Below are 26,283 nucleotides of genomic sequence, written 5' to 3'. Positions count from 1 at the left end.
CACAACAAAATTTGTAAAGTTTACCGCTCGCGAATACTGATTGTTTTTCGAATGTCTGATATCTTGTAAGTGTTACTTTTTTTAAAGAAGCTAAATATATTTTACTAAAATTTATGTGTTCTATGAACAACAGCACATTGAAGTATGGAGATATGAAAACTATCTTGACAATTTTTTTATTGAATATTAATATGAGACGAGAGTCTATCCAGAAGATATAATCCCTGCAGATTCGTAACATGATTAGATCTACAGTTCGGCAGTAAGAGGTATTTTGGAAGAGTAAACTATATTTCAACATTTTGAAGTCAAAAATGAAGTATGTTTTAAGTTCTAATATACTTTACTTATCATGTGCCGCTTTCAGATTAACATTAATTAGAAAATATATGCGTGGGTCTCCGTAGTTTGATAGCTATAGCGATGTGTCATGCATAATCAAATCTAATGAAACATACACACTATAGAAGTTTTATAAACTACACTGCTTAAAATCTCAAACTTTTAAGAATGCATCGAAGCAATCAACTTTTCATTCGATTTATCATCGATTTCAGTGGAACGGTTGAAAATTCAAATTCTATATATTCTTTCAGCGTAATACAGATTTACATAATTTTAATAAGTATTCATTTGAGTGAATTATTAATCTTTATACTTGAATTTTACGGATGTTGGCGAAATAAATAGATGATCTTACAAAAGTGAGTTTTTTTACTGAATTCATTCAGCTAGTTAATTAACATAATAAAACGCGAGGCTCGTGACGAGCATTTTATCTTTAAATGAATATGGCAAGTGTTTCTTCCTCGTTCTTATAATTAACAAAATGTTATTAGAAATCATAACGTTTTAGCAAACTAGTCAAAAGTTTTCATAAATTTCAGCCACGAAGACCCCCAGTCATGTCTTCGTGGCTTTAATCCGTTTAGTTTAGGAAAAAACAGTACTACATGTGTTCTATGGACAATTCACTTTTTATAAAATTCTGTGACAATATTACTGATACAGTCTTAGTTTTAAAATGGTACAAATATTTCAATTTTGATTTGATCCTCCTTCTTGCATTCCAATACTTTAAGCCTTTTTTTTATACAAATACACATTAAAATGCGCTTAAATGAAACTACGTTTATACCAGTAAAGTTGCATGTCCTATAAGAATTCAGAAAAAGTTCCGGCATAGAAAATGCCTGGTTATTACTACTTTTCATTTTTTTCTCTATCAAAATGTGCATATTAAAATTAGGAATGTTGTAAATTTCTCTCAATGGGCTATGGTTTTCTGCAATTAAATATTTAGATGGATGAATAATGCTGATACACTCTACAAGCAAGTATTTTAACGTAATGGTGGAAATAACGTTATTAGCGTTTCTAGCTGTGGCGTCACTGATGACATACGTCATTTACATGTGAAATAGTGTATAACGCTAGAAAAAAACGTGTTTTTGCTATAAAATGATAATAATAATAATAATAAAAACAACAACAACAACAACAAAAGAAAAAAAACAATCCGCAATGGAAAAACTTTCTATTATTTACAATGTCATGGTCATGTTGAAGGAAGAGTTATCTCTATCACAACAAAATTTGTAAAGTTTACCGCTCGCGAATACTGAGTGTTTTTCGAATGTCTGATATCTTGTAAGTGTTACTTTTTTTAAAGAAGCTAAATATATTTTACTAAAATTTATGTGTTCTATGAACAACAGCACATTGAAGTATGGAGATATGAAAACTATCTTGACAATTTCTTTATTGAATATTAATATGAGACGAGATTCTATCCAGAAGATATAATCCCTGCAGATTCGTAACATGATTAGATCTACAGTTCGGCAGTAAGAGGTATTTTGGAAGAGTAAACTATATTTCAACATTTTGAAGTCAAAAATGAAGTATGTTGTAAGTTCTAATATACTTTACTTATCATGTGCCGCTTTCAGATTAATATTAATTAGAAAATATATGCGTGGGTCTCCGTAGTTTGATAGCTATAGCGATGTGTCATGCATAATCAAATCTAATGAAACATACACACTATAGAAGTTTTATAAACTACACTGCTTAAAATCTCAAACTTTTAAGAATGCATCGAAGCAATCAACTTTTCATTCGATTTATCATCGATTTCAGTGGAACGGTTGAAAATTCAAATTCTATATATTCTTTCAGCGTAATACAGATTTACATAATTTTAATAAGTATTCATTTGAGTGAATTATTAATCTTTATACTTGAATTTTACGGATGTTGGCGAAATAAATAGATGATCTTACAAAAGTGAGTTTTTTTACTGAATTCATTCAGCTAGTTAATTAACATAATAAAACGCGAGGCTCGTGACGAGCATTTTATCTTTAAATGAATATGGCAAGTGTTTCTTCCTCGTTCTTATAATTAACAAAATGTTATTAGAAATCATAACGTTTTAGCAAACTAGTCAAAAGTTTTCATAAATTTCAGCCACGAAGACCCCCAGTCATGTCTTCGTGGCTTTAATCCGTTTAGTTTAGGAAAAAACAGTACTACATGTGTTCTATGGACAATTCACTTTTTATAAAATTCTGTGACATTATTACTGATACAGTCTTAGTTTTAAAATGGTACAAATATTTCAATTTTGATTTGATCCTCCTTCTTGCATTCCAATACTTTAAGCCTTTTTTTATACAAATACACATTAAAATGCGCTTAAATGAAACTACGTTTATCCCAGTAAAGTTGCATGTCCTATAAGAATTCAGAAAAAGTTCCGGCATAGAAAATGCCTGGTTATTACTACTTTTGGGTAAGGTAGTTCTGGTCAACAACTTTTCAGATTGGCACATTTCCAAGGTAAATAGTATATAGCTAATTTATTTGGAGACCTAGCTTGGGATAGTGTTTGAGGCACTAGATTCAATGTCAAGATCACTATTGCTAAAAACATTTTTTTTTAATGTGTCATCTAAATGAATTTATATTAGAGTGAAAGCTTGCCTAAAGGTAGCTTCAAGAAAAACCAAGGCTCGAATTGTGTTTGCAGCCAGAAGTTTCAATACTAAATATGCTGTACTTGAAAAATTCCAGTGTATGCAGCGATATCAGGCGCTGATCTAGAGTCCATTTTCACATTTACGAATTTTGAAGATTTGTGGTTAAAATCCCGATCGGAACTTTACTTTGTTTTGTCAGTTTTGATGGCATTAGTGTAAATGCTGCCAAGGTCAAAATATTATTATACTAAAAATAGAAGGAAAAATGATTCAGTAATTGGATCATCGAGCAGGACAGATGGTTTCCAGTTTATAGCTAATGTACATAAATTGTCACCAAACTCTGTATATAGCAAGCTGCTGTAGTCAATGTCAAGGTCGCCAATATTGAGAATAGAACAGAACAGAAGATAATTCAATCAAGAAGGTTATTCAATCAAGTTGACTTAAATAACTCGTAATAAGACTGAAATATCACCACGAAGCTTACTAGGATAGAAAGGCTTAGACTGTAATTGGGGCCGCTCAAGGTAGTTAATAGAAATAGATGAAAAACAGTATTCGGCCAACAACTAAAGCTTAGAGGGACATATTATCCACCAAACATGGTATATAACATGCATATATAAAGACCAAATTTGTGACTTTATTTGCGACGCCATTGTTTATTGAAATTGATTAGTTTCGAATTTTATGTTTTGAGAAATCCCTGCCCCCGGAATTTGACCAAAGTACAGATTACGTCTACATTTACATTTACATCTCCGTGTCCGTTGTAAAAGTCTATTTGTAAATCGCCTGCAGCTTATTTAATGTTATAATTATTTCATAACTTTAACAGTGTTTTCTTTTATGAAAGTTTTTTTTCTAAAATATAGAACAGCTCTTTTACAAAGATATAGAATGTGGTAGAATTAATGTCATAATTGATTAGCTTCGATTTCATTAAATAGGGCTAAGAAACACTATCGATGTGTGACTTCGTTTCTAAGACTTGTATTAATAGTTTTTCAGTGAACAAACATTGACGCTAAATTTAAAATATATATCTTTCCAGTAATATTGAAGTTCCAAATCTACTTTGTCTACTTAAATATCAAATCTATGGTATAATCTAGAAATTAGTTTTTTTTTGTAATGGATTTTGTTTGTGTCAATGCCTCTTTCTTTTAGTAATTTTAGCAATTATGTACTGTTCGCTTCCCCGCGCTTTTATTGTAATGCACAAGTTCAGTTCTCCTTTTCTCTTGTTCTTTTGAAATGTGTTCAGTGGTCGGTCTGTGTGCTAACATTAGGTACTACTTACCCTAATGGGTGATGACATAGTTTCATACAGAGCGGCCATTGGACTTTTTTATGTAAGAAGGCAGCGACTACACAAGAAATATATATTTCGGTCATGTTTTATACAATTAGTACTTGTCGGGATTTGTAAAGTTGCTCGCTTAATTACCCATATTTATCACTCGCTTATAAATGCAGTCTTTTTTAGTACAGTGAACTACTACTTTTCCTTTTGTACCGTTTTATCAATGTTTAGCAGCGCGCGTGTAGATATAGTTGATGTCCATTCGTGGTATACTGACATGTTTTTGTTAGCGTATTTTCTTTTAATTGCCAGGTTATTACTTATGTTGTCAGGAGATATAGAGAAAAATCCTGGACCGGACATTAGCGATGCATGCATGTCTATATTGCATCAAAACATAAGAAGTATAAGAAATAAATTTGATTATATTAAGGATAATTTTCTAGACTACGATATAGTTTGTTTTACAGAAAGTAAATTATATACAGATATTCAAGATGAGTCACTGCGCCTTGACGGTTTTGACAAAATGTATAGGAAAGACAATACCGCAAATTCTGGTGGACTTATGATTTACGTTTCGACAATGATTCATTCAGAAAGATTATATGATTTAGAAAATATTTTACCGGAATCAATTTGGCTTAAAATAAAAGACGAATCTAAGACTTATTTAATATGTAATATTTACCGACCTCCACATTCAGCTGTTGAAATTTGGGATCGCATCAGTATCTGTTTTGATAGGGCGGTAGAAATGTGTAATAATATAGTCATGGTAGGAGACATCAACGAAGACCAGCTAAATCCAAACAACCACAAACTTAAAGATATTTTAATGTTAAATAATATAAGAAATGTAATAAGCGAACCTACAAGAATAAGTCCACATTCACGAACGTTACTAGATCCTGTCGGAATTTCGTCGTCATTACAGTGCTTACATTCAGGTGTATATAATACTGATAAGACAATAAGTGATCATTTTGGAACTGTTGCATATATTAAATTTAGTTATCAGACTAACTCTACCTTCAAACGACGAATATGGAATTATAAAAAAGCAAATTTCGAATTATTGAATGACAAAATTAGTAAAACTGACTGGTCATTTTTAGAATCAACAAATATCAATGAATCAACTACAAAATTCACGGATACCTTTTTAGATTTAGCTAAGTCATGTATTCCAACTACTATAGCTACAATTCGACCGCGAGATAGACTTTGGTACAATTCAGAAATAAGGAAAGTTTCAAAAAAGCGCGACAGACAAAAACGTAAAGCTACCATTACAGGGAAACTTTATGACTGGAACGAATATAAAACTCATAGAAACAAGGTTAATAACATGATAAAACATGCAAAAGAAGTATTTTTTAATAATATAGAATTTACATTAAGTGACGTGAATTCCTCAAACCCGCGAGAATACTGGAAATTGGTTAAGTTATTGGTCAAAGAAAATTCTTAAAATTGCAAATGCTTACCACCATTACGGAAACAAAACGATTCTCTTGCATTCACAGATAAGGATAAAGCCGACACATTAAATGATTTTTTTGTATCTATTTCTACTATTGACGACTCAAAAGCTACATTACCACCACTGACAAGTAAAACTAATTAAGCACTTAATGATATAAAAGTTACTGAACAAGATGTAGTTGATGTTTTTTCCAATCTTATTGTTAACAAAGCAAGTGGACCTGATGAAATAAGTCATCGAATGTTAAAGGAAACGCGTTTAACTATTTGCAAACCATTGACAGTTTTATTGAACAGATCTTTAGAATTGAATACGTATCCTGAAAGTTGGAAAACTGCAAACGTTATACCATATTTAAAAGGGAGATAAAGCTATTCCCTCTAACTACAGACCTGTGTCACTCATTAGCTGTCTTGGAAAGGTAATGGAACGCATTATATTCAAATACTTATATAACTATTGTCATGAAAATAAATTTGTATTTAAAAATCAGTCAGGATTTATTCCCGGTCATTCTACAGTTTATCAGCTAATCGATATATATAATCAAATTTGTAAAGCTTTTGATGACAGAAAAGCCACATGTATCGTTTTTTGCGATATAAGTAAAGCTTTTGATCGTGTTTGGCATAAGGGTCTTATTTACAAACTAAAACAATATGGTGTGACTGGCAATATCATAAATTGGATTTCTAGTTTTTTAGATAGTAGGAAGCAAAAAGTTTTCGTGGGATCAGAATTTTCTGATGAAAGAGTTAATAATGCCGGCGTGCCCCAGGGCTCAGTGCTCGGGCCTCTGCTTTTTTTAATATACGTTAATGATATTGCTGATTCTCTTTCTAGTATAACAAGATTGTTTGCCGACGATAGCTCTTTAGCAGTTAGTTCTAGTGACATTAAATACATCGAGACAACGATAAATACAGATTTGAATATCATATCTCGTTGGGCAAAACAATGGCTAATTAAGTTTAATCCAGCAAAAACTGAAATTATGTATCTTTCACTAGCCAAACAAAATCGCACTTTACCGACGCTTTACTTTCAAGACACACTTTTGTCCTTTGTTGATAGTCATAAACATTTAGGGGTTACATTTAGCAATAATGGATCATGGCATGATCATATTTCCAATATAACTGCATCGGCAGCAAAAATTCTAGGAACAATGAGAATGTTGAAATTCAAACTTAAGCGAAAAACTTTGAATCAAATATATATTTCTTACTTAAGACCTATTATTGAATATGCTTCGATAGTCTGGGACAGCTGTACAATTTACGAAAAAGATTTATTAGATAGAATTCAATATGACGCAGCACGAATTGTAACTGGTCTAACTCGATCCGTATCTATTGAAAGATTACTTCAAGAAATAGGTTGGGTCTCTTTATCAGACAGAAGACAAATGCAAAAATTAATACTGGTTTATAAATATAGTCGTGGAGAGTTACCAAATTATTTAACAGAACAATTTCCTGATACCGTATTCGAAACTAACACTTACGAATTAAGAAACAATGCAGATTACGCTACTGTGGCACGTCGGCTACAAATTTATGCAAATTCAGTTATACCTTCATCTGTCAATCTTTGGAACAATCTTGATCAGCAGATAAGCAATTCCGGTTCTTTATCAATCTTCAAGCATAAATTAAAAGAGAAATTCAAACCGCATTTAGTACCTTCTTTTTTCATTTCCGGAGAGAGATTTCCACAGATTCATCACGCACGTATACGAAATAAATGCAGCAATCTTAATGCAGACTTATTCACAAACCACTTACAAGATAATTCAGTCTGCGAATGCGGATATATGAATGAAGATGCAGAACATTATTTTTTTAAATGTCCTAATTTTGCGCTTCAACGTCGACAATTGTTTGTTAACACGCGGCAGTATCATTCCATAAGTACCAGAAAATTACTTTTTGGCTGGGATAATTTAACTGATGAAGTCAACGCCATAATTTTTCGTGAAGTACACAACTATATAAAGCATACGAGACGATTTAACAATGACTTAGATTTAAGTCATGTGAAGCTGTCTTTTACAAGAGTTAAGGGGATAACAAGCAAATATATTGTTGTATATACATTGATGCATTGAGGGCGTGTAGAGCGAACAGAACATACATTTATTTTTTTTCTTTGTTTTTTTCCTCTTGTAAAAAAAAATAAATTAACTGTTTCATTTCAAAGCTTATCTTTGTTTTTTTTTGTTTTTTCTTATTTTTCCAAAAGTATATATGAAAATTGCATGTAAAACATTTACTTAGTATGTATTTATCTTGAACACAACTCTGATCATTTTGTTACATTACTTATCTCAGGGGAGGGCCGTCATTAATGTTGGCAAAACTTGTGGCCCAACCCATTTGCTTTTTACCTAAATCATCTTCATCATACGTTTGTTTGTTTTAATGTGTTATAAATATGTATGTACTATGTATTGCATGTTCTAGATTAGCAATAAAATATGATTAAATCAAGCAATGCAACTAAAACTTGCAGGGCCGCATTTCGTTATAGCAGTTAACAATTCTATCATGTTTTATTGAAATCCTACAAACCAAATCTGAGATATGACTCCGGACTGACAAAAATCGAATAAAAACAATTGATACACAATTACAAAGGGCCCTAAATCTTGTCTTACTTATTATTATTATTATTATAATAACCAAAATGTTCATCTTCCTAATTGAATCTAGTCATTATTTGCTGACTGAACAACAAGTGTATTAATTTTACAGCATCGTTTTAAGATATTACTTTATTATACTGTCTACTTTCTTACATGCAAAATCTGCAATCTTTTACCAAACTGATTCGTATTAGCGATTTTGCATTTTTCCAAAATTTAAGTATTTACAAATGATTGAACTCTGAATGACATGATTCAATGGTTTAGTTTTCCGTTACTCATATATTCGATAAATACAATGTCAACCCATTACATCTTTGTTCTGTAAAATACACTGTTGTCAGCTATAATTTGAATCTTCTAACACAGCCTGTATTAATTAACACTGATTAACTGGCGAGTCACAATATTATGCCCAGTTAAGGAATTACCAATTCGAGTAGAAGCTCGTAAGTTTTACAACACTATCAGAAATACCACAAAGACATACATATGCGAAAATGTCATTCTTTTATGAAATGACAAATAAAGAACATACAAATTAATCTATTATATAGTGACCTAAATGGCTAGAATATAACTTTAGAACGGTATCCAATTTAAAACTGCTTGAAAAGCAGACAGGTGGCTGATGTTGCGTATCTGCACTTGTCTGCAGAGAAATCAGACTGAATGTAAAAGGGGGTTTAACTCATAATTATCAATAGGCTTGTCAGTGGGCGACTCCATAACTTTTGACTACGTTAAATTACTTTTAATATTGTCTATGTTGTAAAATTATGTCTAGATTATTCATTATGTCAACAGGATACTAGATAGTGTTCACTTGTGCTGTCAAGAGGAAATCGATTCAGTCCAAACGACGCGTTTAAACCATGTATATAATTTCCCTTCTTTCACTCCTCTTAGCGTAATTGAATGATTGCATGTGCATAGTGTGAAATGTCTCCCTTGACAGTTTGAGCATTTATGCATATTACTCTGATCGTGCTTGTCTAAAAAGCTACTGTTAAACTTTTATTTACAACTTAATATCGTTATTTCTTTATGCAAACACCTTGCATTTACACAGTAACGCAAACAGCGTTACCTAGTAACGCAAACAGTTTTACTGTTTAGACATTTTCAAAAACACATATTTGATAGTCCAAGCTTCGAATTCAATGTCTCTTACAATGTATTGTTTGTAATTTTAGTGTGATAATACAAGACCATAATCTCCGCCAGTCAATTCCCTAATACATTACCATGTAAGAGTGATAAAAGGCACGTCTAATGCTGCGTACTTAACGACATTAAATCATTTCCGAATGTCGTATGTCGCCTGCTGAGCGACATTCAAACTACTTTCAAATGCCGTGTGTCGCATGCAGCACGAAATTCAAAGTGTTCTCTAGAGTCAAAGTTCGAATGTCAAATATCGCCTATTGCAAGATATACAGACTTTTTTAATGTCATATGTCGTATGTCGCGTACTGAAGGACATTCAGGTTTTTGTTGTCAGCAAAATGTAACAGTTCGAATGTCACATGTCCAATGTCGGTTCTTTGACATTCATATTTTTGGTGAAAGTTTTTTGTCGCATACTCAATTGCATTCTTTCTTTTTTCAAATGTAGTTTGTCGTGCGTTTAGACAATTTCGCATAGCTATTGTATTTTCCCATGAGTTGTGCCACGCACCGGGTAAGGTGTAAGCAATGGAACCATTTGATATTATTTTTTAAACTATTATAGTTTAGATTATTGACGAATCACATATAGCAAAGACTATCTGCATTGAATGCTGTCAGCAATATCTTAAAAGTTGTGCCATAAATGTAATTTTGCCTGCAGATTATTGCAGGAGTTATATTTGCCGACGCTGCCAGGCTTGTCGCCATTTTACGATCACATAGTTTTACAACTATCAGGTGTTTTGCTCGGCAGCACGGATAATTGCTGTTCAGTATTCCTACGCGGAGGTAGTGATGCTTTTTTAGATTCAAAACTAAATTTATAATAAATTAGTGTCTTTCTTTTGAAGCTAAAACATGCGGATGCCTTCTTTTTTATTACTAGGCACAGGTTGAAATTTAACCGTTTACAAGATAAGTTTTTAACTTATGTTCTTCTTTTCAAGCGGCGGTATAGTAACCATAGTAACATTCGGTCATCGTTTCACAAGATCAAGTTGACCAAGTCTAAGCTGTGGAACCATCGCTAAGATGTTTGCTTTTCAAAATACAAAACTTTCAACAACACACACGAGTAAAAGAACAAGTTTTCAAAACACATGTCATATAATGTTTTTGTGTCTTTGAAAGCTTGATATTTGAACACGCGAATACACCTGTGAACACTAATCTAATAGCTTGGCTCAAAAGTTAGGGAAGGCTAAAAAAATTGTATTGACCTGCAAGCCATTATTGTTTTATTACATTAATTGCGTGTGTTGATATGCATTTCCTAAGACAAAGTAACACTAATCGTTTACTTTACTGTTAAATACAATAGTTATAAAATGCGGCTTACAGGCAAACGGAATGCCATTTTGTACGGAAACTAATTAAGGCTATTTGGACTTGGAATATTTCAGAAAAATAGGACTTACGACTGACTTGGTATGGAATTTCAACCATATTATCCGCGATTCACCAACAACCACCAGCACTTAACCGTCATGCCCCTCAATCCGACCTCGCAGTCTTCTGAGAAAATGTGCATTACATCGAGTTCACAGACGTAAAATGCACCACGTGAAAGCGTAAAAGAATACGCATAACCGCAATATATATTGTTGCCCACGCAATGGTCAAATTTAGTTTAAACATATTTATTCCCAAAAGTACATTACAGAGTTGTACAATTACAACAGCAAGTTAACATGATATTAAGGAAAGGATAGGAATGATAGACAATGATCAAATTAGTGTATATAGCTAGGATAAACATGCAGAAGACTTTTACAATCCAATACGTTATTACGTGACCTGGCATAAAGCTGTTTGGAGTTCATTATAAATCATAAACTAATAAATAAACCAAATAAAAAAATGACGAAAGGGAAAAAACGAATGAAAAAAATGAAACATTATGAAAAGACAAAAAATAAAAAGAAGCTATTAACATGATTAAAACATAGCAAAGATACAATTCCACCACAATGAATGGTAATTAATAATTGAGCGCAAGATAAGAAACAAGCTGCATTGAATGGGACAAAAAGGAAAGGACATCACTGCTACGAAAATTAGGAGAAAATCACATCTTACTGAATAATATTATACACATTTTCTTTCCACAATGGTTTCATTTTATTCTGCCTTAAACAGTTTGAACATTCGCGGATTAAAGCGTTTCCATAGATATACTGAACGATTAGACCCTTTGTCAAAGTTTGACCTGGTAGGCAAATTTCTGCTTAATGTTTGAAACATTTGTTTTGTATTAGTTTGCAGTAATGCGCAAGCAAATACTATAGGTATCTTTAAAACTCTTGAACGGGACTACATCAAATGTCACTTAAGTTGACATATTATTGACATTATATTAACTCATACGCTATACAATAGCTGAAATAAAAACTGGTTTTTACTGAGTAAGAAGGTAAATTAAAATGTTTGATTAAATTTACGTATGCATGAAATTTAAATTTATGGTTGTTACAGAGGTATACCTTTTAAACTGCAGATTATCATTGGAAATTTTTAAATTATAATTGTTTCACCTGAACTAAAACTATTTAGCTATCGTCAAGTTAATATTCAAGTTTTTAAAATATGATTTAAATATTGCATTCAGTATGTAAACAACAAAGAATACCAAATCTATCGCTTACCTGAAACAGAAGAAAATTGTTAGGAGAAACAATCGTAGTAGTTCCATTTTCAAAAAAAGCCGCTCACATCATTATAAAACTTTTGTTGCATTTACCGGTTGTATAATTGCCTGAGACACGCAGATGACTGCTATGAATGTTAACGATGAAAACGCTGCCAATTTAGACACTTGCATTTTTTGTGAAAAGGCATTGATTGGCTGGTTAAAACTACCCAATAAAAGAAGAACATAATCACTTCCTTCTTGGTGTATAAGGTTTATCATTTCAAGTATAGCAACGTAACGCATACGAAGAAATGACGCCGGACTGGTGAGTACAGTCTTTAATAATGTATAGTTTTCATCGTTTTTTTTAACATAATTTCATAATAATTGTTTAAATATAAAATGATACTGAGAAAATTGCAAAAAGTGAAAATTTTAACACATGACAACAATCTGTAATGTTTCTAACAGTAATCTTGGTTTGGTATATTTCAATATCATGATATGTTTTAAAGATATGAGTTTTAAGAACATATATTTAAGCATAGTTACTTTACTAAAGAAAACAATGAAATCTATTATTGTGTGCAACAACGCTGTAGTTATACGCAACTCAAATTTAATGGTTATATCAATTTACATTTAAAACTAATCAATTTGTTCGTAACTTGTATCAAATGAACTAAACATTTGTAAATGTATTATTTAACGATAAATTATCGTATCGTTGTTGACATTGTATAAGAAATATTACACGCCATAAGAATGAGTAAAATTCTCAAACTAAAATCACAACACGGATTTTAAAAGATTTTAGCATACAGGTCAACTTGTACTAACGATTACCTGTCATAAGCGGTCATCTGTCAGTAACGGTCACTTTGAATTCACTTTGACAAATTTCCTATTTTAAATTACTGCATTAAACGACCACGGTCAGTGGCCACTACTTTAGACTCCCATATGCATACTCAGTCCTCATTTTATGGTCACCTCATACCTGTTTCTACTGTATTATCAACTTGTGGTGAAGAGTGCGAAACAAACGCACTGTTTGTTTTTGTTAATAAGATTATAATAGAATCTTTCATTTTAGCAATATCATAGTAAATAATACATACTTTGACCATGTCTTATGAAGGTATTTCATAGTTTTCACGGACAAGGTCTGTACTACCTATGTTAAGAAGTCACCTGTTTTAAGCTGCCAATTTTGCATTTTCCCTAGACGGGTTGCTTAACATATTTTTGACTGTAGTTAACACTCATAAGTGTGAATAATTGAAAGCTTTAGTTATATCATGACGGATAAAGTTTATCCGTAAATATCACAAAATGTATAAAGATACCAATAGGGCTGGTTTGCTTTTGGTATCGTCAAACGCTCATGAAACCTAGCTGGAAAGATGGCAAACTTCTGTACTTATTATAGTCAGAGTGATCAGTTGAAATGACATAAAGACTATGCTTAACTACTCCAGTATTGCCAAAAAGCAACAATAGATCAAATCTTAGGAAACATTTATATAGTTTCGTTAGTTAGCATCTATCGATATTGACGCCGAGTGTGTGTACTCGCCTATGATTTGACTACGTTTAACTGAATTTCGAGGTATTTAAAATAGGTTTAAACATAATTCTTATTCAGAAAATGCGTTTGTCACTAAAATGATTATATTTATTGTCAATTACAACACTTAAGGTAATCCCATATTTTCTAGACTGCACAAGCATCAAAATGAATTCGACAGACCGACGATACGGTCTTTGGTTGTATCTGTTTGTCTGCACGTTCATTCCAACAGTATTGACGTCCTTTGTAAATTATGCGCCAGGGTATGAATACCTATACAATCTGAACTCAACGATAGAGCTAAAAGAAGTACAGACTTTCCTTGCAAAGGGACAGGTAAGCTTTCGGTAAATTAAAAATAAGTATTTTTTAATGCCATGTCAACAGTGTATAAATTTCTAAGATGTCTGAAGATGTGCACTGGGAGATCAGACACTACATTCAATCAGTAAGAGTAGTATTATTGCTCTTCCATTTGAAACAGACATATTTAGTTAGTAAAATGCATTTTTGTAACAATACTTTCATAATTCAACAGTATCGAAGAGTGCACTGTGCTCCATGATGTCTTTTCTTAAAGCCAGGCTACATTTGGTAGTTTAATAAGTATTCTCTTTATTTTGAAATATGCTATTAAATTATTTAGAATAGCTTCATTGAAACAAAATCTCACTCGCTTCATGAATAATGTTTCCGACTAAAAATTGTGACAAAAAGAAAACATCGCGCTTTCACTCCATCTTCTTTTGGAAACATCAGACAGTAACCCGCCCGCTTAGCTCAATGGGGAGAGCGCAGATCAATTGATCGCGGGGTCGTAAGTTCGAGCCCTTGATTCTCCTTGACGATTTGATAAAATGCATTGTGTATGAAATCATTCGTCCTCCACCTCTGGTTCATGTGGGGAAGTTGGCAGTTACTTGCGGAGAACAGGTTTATACTGGTACAGAATCCAGGAACACTGGTTAGGGTAACTGTCCGCCGTTACATAACTGAAATACAGTTGAAACAACGGCGTTAAACCCAAAGCAAGCAAACAAACAAACAAAAGAAATATCTGACCAACCATTAACTAATTTAGTGTGCCCTAAAAGTAAAGTGCATGGCGGAATAATATTAAGATATAAATTATGTTCATGTATTAAGACTTTTAGAGAATTTCGAAACAAAATGTATTGCACGGAGTATCTATATCTCACATTATACGGGATATTAAAATTTGTTATAGTTAAGCAATTCATTGTATTGGATATCTTAGATAAATTATAATAATACTACAAATATATCCATACATTTCGTTTCCACCTACTCCCCAAACACCGCCTCGACCCCCAAAATTTGAGTTCGGATCATCTCGGTTTGTATGCACTTTAAACCAAAGAACATTGTAATTATCAAGTCGATTGAGAACGTAACACTAAGAATATTGATATCATTTTATGAAAATGTTACAGATTGGCTTCGTTAACATAGCAGAAAATGACAACTTCCAGGAATTGCTATTAGTCGTTCATGGTTTAATATTTAGCCCTAAAGGCCATCCTGGTGAGACAAATTTACCATGTTTTTGTGTTTACATGTAACTAGAATTTGTTATTAACTCGCATACACAAGGTACTTTTTCTATAGCACATTGTCATGTATTTTCCATTTGTAGCTAATAATTATCATTTTGAAATAAGTGATTTATTATCAACATTAGGTTTTATTCATCAAATAAATTGTACACACTATACAGACTACAAAAAAATAGCCCGATGAAACTTACAAATGATTCAAAGGCTAATATTTACTTATTAGCATTTCTTATTGCATTTCTTGGATAACTTTAATAGACTGTTGAGGAAAAAGTAATTCTAAAGAATACACCCAGTTTACATTTACGTCTGCGTTAAAATGACGTTTAATATATTTCAACAGAGGCTGAAAACCAACATCACGACTTCTCCAAATGGTAAGCAATGATTATTGTTTAAATTTTGCTTTATTGTAAAGTAGCTCATGAAGATTTTTCGTCAGTCTAGAAATATATATCTTTAGGGTATGTTGTGAATATTACTTATAGAACAACTACCGACGGTTAGTCTTTCAGTTACACTTTCATCGGATATATTTAAATAACGTGTGACATTCATATAAAATCCACAAAATTGGTATAATATCAGAGACAATACTTGAATGTTTGAGGAGGTCTGATAAAAGAATACATATATTTCTACGTATTGTTTCAGGTTTTCATTTGAGATAAGCCACCGAGGAGAAATAAGGAAAGTCTACCATCCAACTGATGAAGAAAATGAAGTTCTCATGATCAAAAAAGGATTTGCGGGCATGCTGTCCAGCAAACTCCATCATCGTCATGAGGTAAACAAATATATAGGGGCCGGTACATCAGTTACGATTATGAAATAGTTCAATACTATTTGTTCCTTCATGTTGCCCTTCACATTTTCTATATATGACATTTGTTTCTTTTACGTTATCAATGCTATTGCTGAGAGTAGAAAATAACTGTTACAATGAGAAAAAGCGCTGCAAAAGTTTAAAGCTTACATAACGCGCTGCAAAAGCTGAAAGCTAAAAGGCATCGGAATTTTCTTCTTCTTTGCAATTATATTAAAATTAACGGTAATTACTGAAATATAAACGAATGATTTTCAGGTGGAAGAGGGAGGAAATGAACATGAAAGCTGGGGATACAAAACTGACGAATTTGGAAGGGAAGGTTTGCATTTGCTTCTATCACTTAACATTAAATGTGCTTTCCATAAACGTACATTCGTTTTAAGCTATACTTGCGTACTTGTGTAATAGAATAAAACAGGAAACTGCGGGATTCTCAATTAAGTACGGACGTGTAGGTATTTGAGAAAATACGATATTACGAAAACATTTGGAAAACCGTGTTATCTGAGGACTCCAATGGAAATAAGTCTTACACTTTTATGGGCTTTCCTGCTTATATACATCTTCCTCAGTACACTTCTTTTTTTTCTGTCAAAGTCTGTATAAAATGGGCTAGGTTTTATGTAGGCATAGGTATCTGTAAGCGAACTGTGATTCATAACATGATTATTATTAACAGACAGTAATAAGTTATGTGCTAGTAAATGTTCTAAAGTAAGTCTGTGCTATATTTTTATTGTGATATTTTATGTGATAGGTTTGAAACGTTGTGATAAAATATGATGTATATATGCAAATCTGTCTATAATCTATCTATCTATCTATCTATCTATCTATCAAGTGACTTTTAACCTTTAGTCTGCTGGCGGCAAGTCATTCTGCCTTTGCGACCAGTGCAGACCAAGATCAGCATGCACATCAGGCTGATCATGGTCTGCACTGTTCGCTATCCAGTCAGTAAATTTTAAGTGAACACTCCTTCTAATAATAAATGGATTTGCCCAAATTGAATGATGGGCCAGTCCATTTTAGAAATTTAGCAGGGTAAGGGTTAATTTGTCTGATGTAGTCCGTGGTACAAATATCTAAAACCGGTACATTTCATATGTGAATACAAGAAACTGGTCATGTCATGTTAACAAAATCAATGAAATTACCCTTTACTATTGTCCGTCATCTAAACAAGAAATAATATAGAAGAGCTTATTATATCTAAAAGTAATGTTTCCGCATCAATCAGAAGGATCTCAATTTTCGTCCAATATTAATTTCGAAATTCATTTGAATGATATTAAATGTAATTTATGTTACTTATATTTTCTGGTCCTTTGGTATAACGGAGTACATTATACTTCCATAACAGAAATCCGCTGAAGCCGGTTCTAGGGGACGTTAGGAGTGTTGCACGTTTTATTACCTCTCACGAACCGGGTGTGCTATTATTTTACATAATATATACATTCTACGCATCCAGGGGATCTTCTTATAGATTTTATAGGTTATCTTATAACTAGCTTGACAAGGAAATTTACTTTAGTGTCTTCTATCCAGGACTTGTCAGCGAAAGTATGTTTTATTTATCAGGTCAGCACACCGCATCTTACACAGTTCGCAAAACTTCAAAGGGGTATGAGTATATTAAAACAAGAAATTCTACAAAGATTCAGTCAGTAAATGGAAATGGAACATATGCAAAGGTAAAATGATAGAAATATTATTAATAACTGCTCCATTGTCCTTAAATTCCATATCAAAACAAGTTACTTTTAGCATAAACTTGCCTTCAAAGGTGATATCCTTCCATTTATATCAAATCTGCATGAACTATTTGTAAAAATCCTTTACACTGATTCTTGAGCTCCTTATTCATACAGGCTTACATATCTTATATCACACATTAACTGAAGGCATGTAAACAGCTATGCGAAAGAAATGTCCGACTTTATAATTTAATATTTGAATCGGTACCCAGTGAGAAACAATTGATATCAATGTATAGAAATGAATTACAGATGCTACATTTCAATGAGGACTTGAACACTATCCACAGTGTTATGATAGAAGAAGAAATTAGTATTGACTTTTCTACAAAGTCCGAGTAAGTTCAGCTTTCCTCATATGTTTAAAAGTTGATTTTTTGTTGTTGTTTTTTGGTCAGGGTATAGATCACTTCAAAACTCTGTTGTGAATGCTTTGAACAATTACCAAGTTGTAATTTGAACATGAAATAGAGATATACCGTCGATGATATAAAAATAACATTGTAATACTTATTTGGTTCATTACAGCATCCATTGTGTAAACATGGCCTCGTGTTTGTCACATAAGGAATCAAAAGAAAATAAAACATAAAGATCTGTTAAATACAAAATAACTTTGCAAATTTCAGAATTTCATGATTAAATGTTTATGTTGAGATTAACTGCGCAAACTGTGCTTTTGTTTATTCGCATCGATTCTTCCATTATTTTAAATGCGCGCCACTGTCAAATCGAAATATCATGTAAGTGTTTTCATTGTTTACTTTACGCAGGTTTGACCCTTTCCACGGGATGAGACCAGTCCATGCTGTCTCAGGCTTCTCTGATATGGGTTTGTATTTTATTTTACCTATGCTATAACCTAAGCTATGTCGTAAAATGTGGATTGTGCAGTCTGCAAAATATTTGAAAAGCTTATGTTACTAAGTATTAATCTAAAGCTCTAAATTCCCCAGTCTACATTTGTGATAGTCTCTTTGATGAAATATACTTGATCAAATATCTCTGTTGACAAATCCAAAATATTTTATCACAGATAAATCAATAAAACGTATGTCAAGTAAACAACAAGGGTTTGTCGCCTGTGATATTACTGTGTTTACGTTATTGGACAGAGTTTAGAATAACAAAATTTTGGCACACTTGTTTATTTGAAGATCTGTTATCATTTTACCAATGTCATCGTTTGTTTAACTTACTCTCTTGTTTAAGAACAAGCATTAGTTTACCATTACGAGTGGATTTTAACTGATTGATTTAAATGGATGTGTTTACTTTATCTATCTTAAGGACATAATATTTAATCCTTTTTATGTTTGTCTTCCTTATATTTGACATACGTAAGTATTAGTTAAAGCTTTCAGATGTCTATAAGGAAATGGCAGAATGACATGCGTATACAAAATACATTTTATTTTCTTTGATCTTGTCTTCAATTGAATGGCAGAAAGAGAGACAAAAAATGAAAATGTTTGCATTTGTTTAATTTTTATGTTTAATTTTTGATAACTACAAAAATCTTAAATCACTTCTAATTGTTTTGCACTATTTTCGTAAGGGTCCTTGAAACGTCTTCGTCAATTTAATAAAGTCAGACAATTATAGTCGACTTCCTATTTTAGGTTAAAACAAAACTGAATAGGAGTTATTCCGTTTAAACTTCTTCCTCAGAAAATCATCGCATAAAAAGTATGCGGACACGCAAATTAAGATTATTAAATGCATTTTGAATTATTTCATAAATAATTCTTTTACTTGATATAACTACCATGCAGAGTGGAAGATAGCCCAATTTGAGAAAATAATGTTAATATCTAATTGTTCTCTTACTTTTAGTCTTGACATTTATTGTAAGCTATCACTTTATCTATCTTTCCATATGTGAATATACATGTTTTCCTTCAACAATAATGTTCTGTCACATAGAGTTGTACTTATAATCATTCTCAACCAAATTAATATGGTTCGTCTTAAGATTACGTTGTCATTCTGCCAACCTGCCCGTCCGTCCTAAAATTAAAGGTAATAATTTTGATTAATGTAGATTGATACAATAATAGGTACCGTGGCAACAAGAAGTAGTCTTAGAATGGTCAGTAATCCTATTTTCGATTATTATAGAACTAGTTCTCTTTATGAACTAATTTCGTTTTTTTTTTTTTTTTTTTTTGAAAAATTATATTTAAAACATTGACTGCAATGAATTTAAATCAATTTAACTTGATAAAAAGATAGATGCCAAAGGGAGAAAATCAAATTATAGGAGCTGTATCATTTATTTGAAAAGTTGTTTCCCTTTCGGCACATTTTCAATTTGCAAAATTGTGAAATAGCAACATTTATAAATAGTAAAAGTGACGGACCCAAGAACTACAACTCTATGATCTTAAAAAATTAAAATCGTTTTCTTTTGTTGATTTTTTTTTACTTTTTACATTCTTTGGCAAGAAATATAACCTTTATCTTTTGAAGGGCGGTGACATTATCTTGATTCAATGTTGGCTTTGAAGGATTGAAAATTTAAAGGGTGCGGCGAGTATCACTTCTGTATCGAATTGCTCACCAACTGTTTGTGGAAAAACACAACAATTTGCAGACGACGCACCTTTTGACACAGGTCGGTCAAAAGGTCCTTTGAAACCTTAATAGCAGTATTAATGTGTCGGCCGCTCAATCCAGGGGTCGTTGGTTCGATCCCAAGTGGGGTCACGACCATGACTTCTCATATGACACCAGTACTGGTTTTTCCAGGAAGCGGACTCGAGAATGGTTTCAATAAGCTTGAAGCTTTCATTACATTCGAGCTAAAACAAATTAGTATGAACAAATGGAGATTGTCTTAAGTATATGACTCTAACTAGATGCATACCACAGGAAATGAACAGACAATATTAGAAATGATACACCAAACAAAGACATTTTGAAAATATTTTTGAATGTAGAGAAACAAATATCTCCGAACACGGCAGAAAATAAATCATAGTTACCAAATGCAAATTTACAATGGAAATAAATATAAAGAAATATACTAACGTCAAGTATAGACATTAAATATAGAAATTTTCAATATTATTTAAAATATCTGCACAGAATAATCGCGACAAATAAAAGTATGCTAAAATCAAAAACAGGTCATATCGAATATATGTGACCTCTGTTCAATGAATGTTGAATCTATAGAGCACTTATTTTGGGAATATACATGCGCACAAAAATTCTTGGGGAGGGGGTGGGATTACTTTCATGAACGAAACGTCCATTTAGAACTTAACTGCTCTACTTTCTTTTTCTTATACTAAAAGACGCGAAAAATTCTATTCTTCTAGTAGCGAAATATAACTTTTATAGTTGTAAAATAAGAAAATGTAGACCAAGCTTCAATTAAGAATTGAATGGTATTTTTCTGCGGTTCATCTATGTATGAACTGTCAGGAAGTTTACACCTAATTTGCATAAACACCGAGTGTTTATGTAAAAATTAGGTGTAAACTTCCTGATAGTTCATACATAGATGAACCGCAGAAAAATACCATTTAATTCTTATAATTACAACTATAAAAACTTCTTCCATTTGTTTCCTATTTGAAAAAAAAATCCAACTTTTTTTCAGAAACGAAAAAGTAGTCCGTACAATTATGAATATTAATTACATCTAATGAATACGTGATGGCTTCATTGAGAAATGAAAGTTGGTCACGTGTACTGAAGCAGCCAACCAGAAGCGCGCAAATCTATGAATTGAGTAATAGTTGTAATTATTTTGTTTGTAAAATATATCTGGTGTAGACTTGAAATTGAAAGCTGTATAGCATTTCAGCACGACAAATTAGAAAAACAGTATCAGAAATGGAAAGAAATCCTATTTTATGCGTCAATTTAAATTTTCTTTTGAAAAATATATCTGCTAATTTCTGCATATGCATATTATTTGTGTTAGAACACTTTGGTAGAACAGTCTTGTGTGTTTGCATATGCATATATGTATGGGTCCGTGTGTGTTTTACGTTGCTGTTGTTTTTTGTTCATATATATAAGTGAGTGTGTGTGGGTAAAATGAAATATTTCTTTGTGAACATATTTGTATTATAAATACAGAGAAATAAAAGAAAAATATCAAAAAAGAGTATCATTTCCTGTAAATACCCCCTTTAAAACGAAAAAGAGCAAGAAGACATGTACTTCTTTAAGTTGTAAATTAATAAATATGATTATCATTAGCTTTGACACAATTCGTGATATTATAACAACCTGAACCAAAAGTATTGAAACTGTGGTTAACTTATAAATTTCTAAATTATCTGGTTTCACAACCAAGATAGACAAAGAGAAGTTAAACTTATTTTAGAAACTGGCATTTCTAATGAATTTCTGATAATCATATAACTGTTAATGCAAAACTTTGACAATTTTTTGTTGTTTATTGTTTTACATTCATATCATATCTTTATCTATATATACTTATATCTTTTTCGGGCAACAAGGTTAGGAAAATGAAATTTTAAAAACTACACCCAGCACGAATCTAACATGGATTAAGTGCTCAGTGAACATAGATAAGTGTAATTTATCAGATGGTATCATTTCAAACAACCCCATTACATGGCAAAATCTGACAAACCGCCATTTAAGATTCTTTGATAAAATATTAAGAGGTAATTTGTAGCAGCGATTTTATCGCCTTATTACAAACAGATATGATACGTATTAACTCATGTGCGCTAAATACAGTACATTTCCTAAAATAAAGAAACTATATACTAGAGGTGTACTGGTCAGGAACCCAGGCAATCCTTGCGTGTATCAGTGCTATACACTGGGCACGTTAAAGAACCATGCTGTCTATTCGCAACGAGCTAGGCTAGGTAATGAATACGATGGTGAAACTGGCACTGAGAACAAAATACGACTATCATAATTAATATGTTAACAATACGAGCTTTTCCGGACTGCTCAAGTCATGGAAAGTCTACAAGAATTAACATTAATTTACATTAATTTTCTCAATGTTTGCTTATTAGTCGCCGGTAGAAACCGGCGACTATATTTGATACGATTTAGGATTTTGCAGCTGTTAGGAGAAGTTATTAAAATGTAACAATGAAAAAAATGATATTGTAATTAATAGAAAAAAAAGGCAGTTAATGAAAGGCTTACATAAAGGAATTAGGAGCTGAAAATTGCATTAGATTTTTATTATTTTCAAAAGATAGCGTTTTAGGAAAATAGAAAAAATGCATAAAGAACTTATTCCTATACACTGTATCAAAAGCCCTATCACGTGATCTGAAACAGGTAAACATTCTCACTACACTTCAGAGAGAATGCCTTTACAATGGGTTAACCGCAGTTAATCTATTTCTTATCACTTGCTAATAATTAAACAATTTGACCCTCAAACGACACAGAATCATTCTACAAATAATTTCAGAAATGGCCTCTAGTAGTTCTTTGAACTGGAGTAAAAATTAAATGGAATTCTAAAATATTGCTGATTACATAAAAGAAAGAGGAAATAAAACAGGGTCTTTGAAAAAAGTATACATTTTTATTGAAAGTTATGCACACGATGCGTTTGTTTGTAAAACAGACAATAAATTCCTTTTAAATCCAAAATGTTTTCGAAGTCAGATAAAAAATATGAATAACTACATACATTGCCTAAAAGAATCAAACGTCGTATTTTCATTTAAACAATAGAAATTAATTACATTTTTATGTGTGATTTATTATAGATAATACTAGTTAATCTTTGCAATATGTACATGTGGTATGTATATAAACACACTCACTGGCTTTTACCTGTTTCGGTTCACGTGATAATTTTTTTCGATACGGAGTATATCATTAAATTTCGTGATTACCTTATTGTAAATTAAGTTCTCCGGCGATTTGATGCTCTGCATCAAAATTTTACTTGTTTGTTTATTGACAGGCTTTCCACAGGTAACTGCCAGCTCAAAAGACAGACTAGTATTTTTCAAGAAAAGAGAATTTTCCGCAGAATCTGAAAAACCTCTAAACATTGAAACTGGAAGCATCAGTCACACAAAGAAGGTGTGTATTGTTGTAAAATGTATAAGGTATTAGCAAACTCTTGTTATGAACATTTTCAGACAATATTCACGCGCGTTATCATTCATGTCTCTTGAGTATTTTAATAAAATCATTCCAAATTGCATTTACATCTAGACGAAACTTTAAAGCAAAATAAATTTAGCGTAAAATTGAATGTTGTTTGAAAAATGATAGAATTTACTTAATATATTTCAGATTAAAAAGCGAGCTGCCTACCAAACACGAAGTCAAATTCAGAACGCAAAGGCTTATATTTCTGGCAATCTGACATGCATCCGCCAACAACCGGAACAAGGTTTATTAAATACTACCGCTAAATGTTTCTAATATATCAACACAAAAATTGTTCACTATTTGATGATATCGTCATATACAATAACGCAAGCAAAGTTAGAAGCTATAAAGCAAGCTTTTATGATTTTTTTTTTCTGTTAATGATCCATACGAGTTTGAATTTCATTTTTGTCATACTGAAACTTTTTCTTTTAGAGCATTTTTTATCATAACAGAACATATTCGGAAGTGTAAATATGATGAAATTTGTTTCATTCATTTATAATTTTAAAGACATAACTATTTTAAAAAATCAACAGTAAAGCTCATTATGTATATCTCTATATTTTAGGCTCACCGGAACTTGGCATATGCTTTCATAATCTAATCAGAACTCTTGAACAAATGACTGAGTCAGATGTTGAGGAAGTTGCAAATTCATACTTTCTTACTTTGTAAGTATTGTCACTCTTTTCTGTGACATTCTGTGACATTATGCTTGAATTTGTAACACACCATCGCACGCACTGTCTGGGTATTTTTTCAAATAAGATTATTCATTCTTATTGTAAAATTTACCCATTCATCATAATACTTCTTTCAGATCAAGAAAGAACAGAGAAAACAGAAATACCATGGCAGATGCTTTTATAGCACTAAACAACCAAAATGTTATTGTGAACAAAGTGCTAAACAACCTCCAAACAGATGAACCTCTTCTTATGAGAGTTCTTCAATCACTCACAGCTTTAGACCATGAGCCGAATATGGTTAGTGAAACTTCAAACCTGGAGTTGTTCCGCAGTTGTTCTGATATTTTGTAATAAGACACGGTAAAATACAGCTCGTTTAAATGGGTCAATGTTGTTGCACTTATAAAATAGACTGGCCCAGTTTATAGGTTGGTCAGGGCTACGATATGTATTGCATTTTGCTATCAAAATATTTCTATAAAATGCTTCTTCCCCTTCTGTTTGGAACCGTCCGTGTTTACAAACACGTTTGTTAATTTTATGGACTGTAGTTGCAGAATGATACACTGCATATATTTTAACTGTATAAATACCATTTTAAAGGCATCATTGTCACAAATTGCTTAGTGCGCTCAGGCATGTGTGAAATAATGTCCTTTTTCGGTTTGTGTCGTAGCTGTAACCATTATAAATATGCATTAAACATTACAGGAAATGCTGACGACTATTGAGAAGTTTTGCTTCAAGGGCAAGAGGTCTGAAAGTATACCCCTCTCGAAAGAAATCAGACGAGTGTCCTGTTTAACATTTGGAGGATTGGTTGGTAGTGTGAAGAAATACGGTCAAGTGAAACACGCTGAAAATCTTGTACAATATCTTCACAACGAACTTGGATTACACGGTAACTTCCACTGCTTATCTTGGTTAGATGTGATATGCCAATAAATAGATATAACTAGCTTTCAGTTAAAGTTTGTGGAAACCAGAAAAGGTACACTTAGTCAGACACCGACACTATTTGTTATGGATATGAAGATTTTCAATAATTGAAATGAAGCTGTTTAGATTCACAACAATAACTCTTACAGTATTCAAAAGTTAAAACAGTAAATGTTTGAAGTGTCTGTCTTTGCAAATACGTTTCAACACGTCTATTTTTTTTCACGACTTTAAAAAGAACTAACCATATTGTATAAGAAAATAATATAGGTTGCTCATATTTTGAAATTAGATCCATGGAATTTCAAGATGAAGAGATCGGCAATGACAGAGGTTGAATGTGTAGAATATGATCACAACAAGGTTGTCATGCTTGATGCTATCGGCAATGCAGGGTTACAAGTGTCGTACGAGCACATTGTGTCACATGTAAATTCAACAAACTCGCAGTGGATTAAACGTACAGGAATTCACGCTCTAAGGAGTTTCCACGATGCAAATGTAATATTTGTTTTGTTTATCCGACATCTATGTTGATTTATATAATGCA

The 26,283-nt window shown here is 32.1% G+C and overlaps 1 protein-coding gene across 1 annotated transcript in view; it reads left to right on the top strand.

The window, feature by feature from the left end:
• Positions 1-15,252: 15,252 nt before the first annotated feature.
• Positions 15,253-26,283, top strand: part of LOC128556733 (uncharacterized) — a 52,681-nt gene continuing 41,650 nt past the window's right edge. Inside the window, exons 1-13 of the mRNA XM_053542411.1 lie at positions 15,253-15,352; positions 15,728-15,761; positions 16,039-16,171; positions 16,469-16,532; positions 17,798-17,910; positions 18,226-18,311; positions 18,747-18,805; positions 23,906-24,027; positions 24,244-24,343; positions 24,674-24,776; positions 24,926-25,091; positions 25,506-25,695; positions 26,026-26,234. Of these exons, the coding sequence (XP_053398386.1) occupies positions 15,253-15,352; positions 15,728-15,761; positions 16,039-16,171; positions 16,469-16,532; positions 17,798-17,910; positions 18,226-18,311; positions 18,747-18,805; positions 23,906-24,027; positions 24,244-24,343; positions 24,674-24,776; positions 24,926-25,091; positions 25,506-25,695; positions 26,026-26,234 (1,479 nt within the window). The remainder of the gene's footprint in view (positions 15,353-15,727; positions 15,762-16,038; positions 16,172-16,468; positions 16,533-17,797; positions 17,911-18,225; positions 18,312-18,746; positions 18,806-23,905; positions 24,028-24,243; positions 24,344-24,673; positions 24,777-24,925; positions 25,092-25,505; positions 25,696-26,025; positions 26,235-26,283) is intronic.

This window comes from Mercenaria mercenaria, chromosome 1, assembly GCF_021730395.1.
Source record: "Mercenaria mercenaria strain notata chromosome 1, MADL_Memer_1, whole genome shotgun sequence".
In the NCBI taxonomy this organism is placed as follows: Eukaryota; Metazoa; Mollusca; class Bivalvia; order Venerida; family Veneridae; genus Mercenaria; species Mercenaria mercenaria.
Note: the sequence above shows the minus strand (reverse complement) of the source record. Positions and strands in the feature narration are given on the sequence as shown.